Below are 7,382 nucleotides of genomic sequence, written 5' to 3' on the forward strand. Positions count from 1 at the left end.
ACTTTGAGACTATTTTATAAGATAGAGGGGAACGTCGAGAAAGTTAGGAGAGGGGGAGATAGTTGCTTGACAAGGATTCAGTTCACCCAAGGTGTCAGGGTCGAGTCAAGCGCCCATCGGAGCGGCGTCTTGCTCTGGGTCAATAGATACGACCACAAGAGATTGAATGACGTCGTCACCAACCTAACAGTGAGCAAGTAACCAAGAAAGCAGGTCGCTTCCGGTCCGCATGTAGGGGCTACCCTCCACCCGCAACTCAGCGCGTGCAAAATAAGGCGGAAATAAAACGACCCGAGCGAGGTGTCTGAGCACTGAAGGGCATGGGGATGGGGACATCCCAGGCCATGAAGGTGCAGAGTGCGGCTGCGATAAAGGCAGCGCGCGCGACGAAAGGACGTCCAGGGAAAATCGCAGCTCTTATCAGCAACGTTACGGATCGCTGATTTGGTCCGTCTCCGTGAAGAATAAACCGTTCCTAGCCCCTCAACCCCTCCCCCCAATCAGCCCCGCTGGCTGTTCCCGGTCTTCGTGGATTTTTTTAAGGTTGTTTTTGTACTTTCCACCGAGGCGGTCTGCTTAGGCATTTCGTGTTTCTTTGTTTATTTTGCAAGGCAACTCTACACTTCCGCGTGCGTTATTTCTATCCGGCTTTCGATTAGCCCTTCTCACCTCAGAACGAGTGTCGTTCTTCGCGCCCGATTAACACAGCGCTTCACGCTTCCCTGACTTTGACGCTCGTCATCCAAATTTTAAGCACAGCCCTCCGCTCGGAAGACACTGCTCCAGTATAATCGAAGGGGAAATAGCAATATCCTTTAAATATCATAGAGGGTTAAATCTAGTTGCATCCAGATCGACAGATTACTCTACGATATATATTTTCGGATTTTACTCTTCAAAACCTTTTAAATGATATATGATTCGACTTTCCTGAAGTTGAACTTTTTATCAGTTAACTAATTAATGGTAACTACCTGAGACCTACAATTAGTCCAGGGCAATCATACTCGACATAAGCTATCCAACAATACAATTGATGCACCGCAAAGTTCAATTTCAGTCGCAAGTAACTGATTAACTGGAATTAACTCCGACGAGTAATTAGCAATGTTAGTCATGCGGTAAATAATGGTCAGTAAGTCATGTGCTCATGCAACCGTTCATCGCAGCATGATATATACTAGGCAGTGCTAAGTGCCACTTTGATCGTGGCTGATTTTGAAAGTCTTCCGCAGATACCGAAGCGGTCCAAGTGCTTGTAGTGCACATGGAATCGCAGAACGGCTACTCTAATACGATCTGCGTCCGAGTGCTCATTTTTGCACTGGTTGAGATGCGGTTGGTACATTGGTGTGGTTTGTCTTTCCGCTGATTATGTAGGCAATATTGTCGTTGGATTTGTCGCTGCACTTGTTTTTGCAAATGACATTTGTTTGTACGCACTTGCTTTGCCACGTCAATGGTTTTTCTTTAGTTGTTTGTTTGCAATCACGTTTCGGTCATTATTATCATCAAATAAATGATCCGTTATTATCATTGCTAATGCCATCGCTGTCATTATCACTAATTGCAGCATCACTGTCATCGCTACTATCATCATCACTGTAGACAAGAAGAATTTTGGGCGTGGCGCAGTTGGTAAAGCGCTCGGCTGGGGATCCTGGGGATCCTCGGCAGGGGATCCTGGAAAAGACCGCATTTATTTATTTATTTAATAAGCTTTTTTTTTTATTTATACATACTGTCAATCCACTGGGGATTTTAACAGGAAGGGCATTTAGTACAAAGCATACCAGGGTGAAAAGGACTACATGGCTAAAAATGTCAGATGAAGAGTGCGTAGTCTTAAAAGGAACTTAAAAGGTGAAACGATGGGAATACAGTGTCACACTTCATTATACAGTTATACAGGGAAGATCACTGTTATACAACAAGATCACTGACGCCTGGCAAACATGATCACACTGATAGGTTAGGCATGGCCCACATAGCATCACACAGAAACAATATGAACGATAAATGTAGCACTAAACATGAAGTCAACTATTTAGGATGACATTTGAAATATATTATAATGACAGGAGGTGATCTTCAACAGGTTTTGCAAAAGTATCTAGTGATGTACTATTAGTGATGCGATGATGAAGGTTATTCCGCTCTTTTACTGCAAGGGGGAAAAAGGGATATTTCAGGCAGTCAATGCGGAAAGAATATTCTTTTAGTGTTTGGCTATGTTTATGCCTACAGGTTTTCCGTCTGAATTTAATCCTAGCGCCAGCGGAAATAATCTGAGCGCCGACTGATATAATCTAAGCGCCATGTAATTTAGTTCGAATGCCAAGCATTTGATCATAGCGCCAGCATATTTAATCCAAGCGCCAACTCGAATAATGTCAGCGCCAACCAATTTAATCCGAGTGCCAACGTAATAATACAAGCGCCAGCGAATTTAATCCGGGTGCCAACCAATTTAATCCACATGTGAAAAACGAATGTGGTGGAGGGCTCCAAAGCATGAAACATGAATTCCAGAAATAAATAGAAATCGAGATCACATTTCAGACCATGCGACGAGTAAGCGAAGTGTTAGCTCATGGGATGACTTTCGTCAATACAATGACAAACGCACAATTTCGGCACTGAAATACCGAAGGGTCCCAGAGCTGTGGCTTACTGGCTCTATATTCCAAGAGGACAATTTATCCCACAAATGTGCGCACTGCTGATTACAGAATATATACAGAATTAAAATGTCTTCGATGAAACACAATTAGTTTATCACACAATTAAAAAACGTTTTAATCAACCGTATCTAATTTAGCTATATGTAATTTCATCAGCCAAACATTACACAGCCAATGCCAAAAAGTTCCAAAGCAGACGGCAAGTTTTCCGCCTCCGTTTACTCGGTGCCGAATTGTCGTCGGTTTTTGCGCTATGCTAGGAGAATGGATGAAAGCGTAGACACGTGAATTCACTATTAGAAATAGGTGTACTTTCTTTTGCAAGAAATAGAAATGTTTTCTCAAGAGCATAAAACAATAACTGCTAGAAACGCAGAAGACAAGAGATTTCAAAGCAGGCGGCAATCTTCGCGCCTCCGTTGTGTGTGCCGCGTTGTCGTCTGCATTTGCACGACGGAGTAGAGCCGGACGGTGGTGCGTACTCGTATATTATAGGCAGGTGGTAGTCTGCGTGTTTTCATTAATTTTGCATGAACTTTAACGCGCATTATTTTCTTCCATGGAAGCTGATGAGCAGTGCCCTGACATCCTAATCGGGCAACGAAAACGGGGACCGCCGTTCAAGCCTCCAGGTGCACCAAAAAGAAAGAACAGCAAAGTCTCCGAGCATGACAGGGCCAGAATTCTCGAAATGTCGAGGCGTGGAGGAGATGTGAAAAAATTGGCAGACACGCTGGGCATCAATTTAAAGACGGCGAGATCCATTGCAGCGAGTGATAGAGAAGCGTTGAAGAAAGGCGGAACATCGAAGAAATTCGGAAATGAGGTAACAGCTCTAAAGAATATTGTGGATAACAACCCTGCTTTCACGCTAAAGCAAATAAAGCAAGCAGTGGAAGAATTGCCAGGAACTGCCATCAGCACAAGTAGCATTGATCGCCTACTGGATTCGCACGGTTACGCTATGAAGCTGATGACTCAGAGGCCGATTGACCGCAACACAGACGACGTGAAACGCAGCAGCAAAACATACGCGCAATGGTTGCAGTGTGAAGGACCTCGCTTGTGCAGGTTTTACATCGATGAGACCAACTATAACGTATGGTGTTCAAGGAGCTTCAGCCGTGCAGTGAAGGGACAGCCTGCGGTGCAGACGACGACTGGCACCAAAGGAGCAAACCTTAACATTCTCGCCGGCATGTCCGCAAATGGTGTCATTCATTGGACGGCCGTAGACAAGGTTCACTGGGTCGTTTTCAATGAATTTTTGAGCGACATATCAGCCCGTGTTGAAAGTGAAGAACCTGGTTCTGAAGCGGTTTTTATTTTTGACAACGCTCCAGCTCACAGCCGTGCGGAAGAGGCAAGCCTGGCCAGTCAGACGCACTCGATCAAGCGACTGCCTCCTTACAGTCCATTTTTCAACCCTATAGGAGGTATTCACTGACGCGCTGTGCGCGGTGTATTGTGGGTAATTGAGGCGCAGTCGGCCATTTTTGTGTCCACGGAACGAACAGGGCGAACGTACGTATCAAGTGCTGTCGTGCGGTTCTACAATCAGTGGCATCCGTAGCAATATGTTGTTTATTGAGCTATCGTAGACTGTAATAGACGCGTGCACAGTGTAAACAAAGGAAGCTGAAGAGCTGCGCGAACGACCTCGGCATTTTAAGGTTCCGGAAGTAGACACGAACAACTCCACTCGAACGAGATACCTCACCGAGATGCGACGTTACGTATGGCTGGCACGGCTCAACCGCACAAGTATTATAGAATATGAGAAATGTATGTCAAAATGGGCTGGACTGGAATCTTCCGGATGTGCCCCAGCAGCCAGCTCTTGTCACTATCCGTGCACGACTGTTCTTCACGCACTCGGAAGACACATTCCCGGTAAAAGAGCAGCGCGGTATAGCTTCCAGTCATGCGCATGCATGCAGCGCGCCGCCAACACCTCCTCGCCGTGTTTTGCTGCAATAAAATCCTTCAAAGAGGGCTCGCTAAACTTTGTGTTTGCCGCACTTGCCTCATTCGATCAGAAGAAGTCGGATGTTCGCATCGTCTGTGTCGGCTGCTAATCAAAGCAGACCGCATGCAGATTCGGCGAAGGAACGTAGTCGGGCAGAGTTGTTTTGCAGAAGGTTTGAAAAACTTTATAAACTTATTTATCTCTCATAACAAATCAAGTTTAGCTTGGCCAAAACTGCGCTGTATTCCCAGAGCTTTGTTGCAAAAAGTTATTTCGAGCCCGCAAGGCAACGAGATGGAGCCACCGGTGTCATCCCTGTGGCCTGTGGCAGCGGTTTCTTTTGCTTCCTTACCGCTACAGACGATGCAAACATCCGACTTCTTCTGACCGATTAAGGCAAGTGCATCAAACAAGTTTTGTATAAAACATCCTGACTACCAAATGCCATTTCTATGCAAAATATCAGCTACAAAATCTCAGCGGTTTAGTTGGTATAAACGTTGGACGGCACGCACGTAATTACACAAAGAGCGAGTTCGTCTGCTTCAACCGCGGCTCTTAACCCAGCCGCTTGTAACGTAGTTGCATTCTTCGAGTGGTCAGTAGGCTTTCGATTGGTTTCTTGTGACGAAGCTCGTCCGTAGGACAAGGGATTCATGAATGTCGCACATATCTATGCGTGGGCACAGGCCGACGCTTACCGTGCAGTTGCGCATATCGACTGCACACGGGTAGGTACCAAAGTTTTGTTTCGTACAGGTCTCTGTCCGAATCGCGCACACTTTGCTGATAAATCAAACTGTCACTCATAATACCGATTGAGTTTTCATAACAACGGTGCTGGCATGAGGCAGAGTGGCAAAGCAAACGGACGCGCACGAACAGCTAAGCTAACCGCCGCCCCGTACTAGTACTAGTCCGAACAGGACACAAATATGGCATCGACTGCATACTGACGTCAGCTGTGACGTCACGTGAATACCCCCTATAGAGGAAGTCTTTTCGAAGTTCAAGTCGGAAGTCAAAGCTTTCCTCAGCGAGCGGAGAGACCTGGTGCTAATCACTCCCCCCGGAATGACTAGAAAGGACCATCGGCGCAGTTTGTTGCTCGACGCTGCCCGACACTCTATGCAGCAAATACAAAGGGTAAAGTGTGCTGCTTTTGACCGCCATAACTTTTCTTTTATACGGGCAGCTTTGCATGAAGACGATATGTAAAACGTTCTGAGTTATACTTAGACCTGCCTAATGTCTCCTAGAAAATAAAATTGCATTTCAGTCGGCTACTTCTGTGCTTGTACGTGCTTATAGTTTGTTGGCAACCTACGCTGCTAGGATTGCCGGCCTGGCAAATTAAGTACTGCTGCTAAGGTGACCATAGTGAGAAGCCAGTAGCTATTCCTGGCCTCGGTTGTAAGCTCCGCTGTACATAGTTTCATTCACTCTACCGTGTCGCGGCCAGACCGAAAGCAGGGGCGCGCTCTCTCTTTCCGTGGTTGCGTTACTCTGTCTTCACGCCGAAACCAACTGTGTGTTACACTGATCCTTTTCTGCTAGTGGTGTGAAATCATGATTATAAACCCAAATACATATCTGCACCGGTTGCAATTTCTAAAAACAGCCGGCTGTTGTGTGTAGACCGCACTTGCCATCAGCATGCAGATTCAGTGCATAAAACAACCCATGATAAGCAGTGCTTAACCAAACCATTAGAAGATGACAGGTATATTTATTCACTTGCCATGCGTCTAAGCTAAAAGCTGCAAGAGACGTGTCACAAACCGCATTTTTTTTTTCGGCTTCACATATGGTTCTTGGTTGCTGCAAAAATATAAGAACAAAGCGAAATAGTGCATGCAGATGTGACGCTTACTCGTCGCATGGTCTGGAATGTGATCTCAATTACTATTTATTTCTGGAATTCATGTTTTGTGCTTTGTAGCCCTCCACCACAATCATTTTTCACATGTGGATTAAATTGGTTGGCACCCGGATTAAATTCGCTGGCGCTTGTATTAATTGCGTTGGCACTCGGATTAAATTGGTTGGCGCTGAGATTATTCGAGTTGGCACTTGGATTAAATATGCTGGCGCTATGATCAAATGCTTGGCATTCGAACTAAATTACATGGCGCTTAGATTATATCAGTCGGCGCTCAGATTATTTCCGCTGGCGCTAGGTTAAAATTCAGAGGGAAAACCTGTAGTTGGTCTTGCCTCTGAGGTCGTGATGTACTTAGATTTATCAAGATTAAGTTGGTTATGCATCAATTGATAAAGCAGCTCAAGACGTGCAAGTTTGGCTCTATTTTCCAGAGTGAGAATGCCGGCGTCAATTAGTAGTTGGGTCGGTGAGCCAGTATACCTGTATTTGTTAAACACAAACCTAACTGCCTTTCTTTGGATGGATTCTAATTTACTTATGAGACATTTCGTGTGAAGAAACCAAGCGACATCGCATATTGCAGAAAAGACCGAACAAAAGCGTTATATGCAAGTTGGTTTGTTGAAGGCAGGGCTTGAAAGAGGTGTCTTCTGAAAAATAGGAGCCGTTTTAATGCTACTGATGTCACATAGTTGACATGCGACTCCCATCTGAGATCATGTGATATTATAACACTCATCTTCACAGTACAAAAGGAGAATTACAATATGCGTTTCACGATCCCCGACGTAGCGTAGTTGGTTAAAGTGCTCGGCTGGGGATCCAAGAGGTAGAGGTTTAATTC

The 7,382-nt window shown here is 45.3% G+C and overlaps 1 protein-coding gene across 1 annotated transcript; it reads left to right on the top strand.

Annotated features, from left to right (window-relative positions):
* The first annotated feature begins 326 nt into the window (after positions 1 to 326).
* Positions 327 to 5,951, top strand: LOC146199300 (uncharacterized). Its single transcript, XM_084592096.1, has 3 exons — positions 327 to 350; positions 3,562 to 4,120; positions 5,645 to 5,951. Exons 1-3 carry the CDS (start codon positions 327 to 329, stop codon positions 5,869 to 5,871), a joined length of 810 nt encoding a protein of 269 aa, XP_084448222.1. The 3' UTR covers positions 5,872 to 5,951.
* Positions 5,952 to 7,382: the final 1,431 nt, after the last annotated feature.

Source organism: Amblyomma maculatum, chromosome 2, assembly GCF_055883805.1.
Source record: "Amblyomma maculatum isolate TAMU_Amacu chromosome 2, ASM5588380v1, whole genome shotgun sequence".
NCBI lineage: Eukaryota > Metazoa > Arthropoda > Arachnida > Ixodida > Ixodidae > Amblyomma > Amblyomma maculatum.

Excerpts from the sequence above, each read along its gene's own strand:
- LOC146199300 (XM_084592096.1), top strand. The coding sequence starts at position 327 with ATGGGGACATCCCAGGCCATGAAG. Across the intron at positions 351-3,561 it reads GGACATCCCAGGCCATGAAG|CAAATAAAGCAAGCAGTGGA; the intron begins GTGCAGAGTGCG and ends TTCACGCTAAAG. Across the intron at positions 4,121-5,644 it reads ATTTTTCAACCCTATAGGAG|AGGAAGTCTTTTCGAAGTTC; the intron begins GTATTCACTGAC and ends TACCCCCTATAG.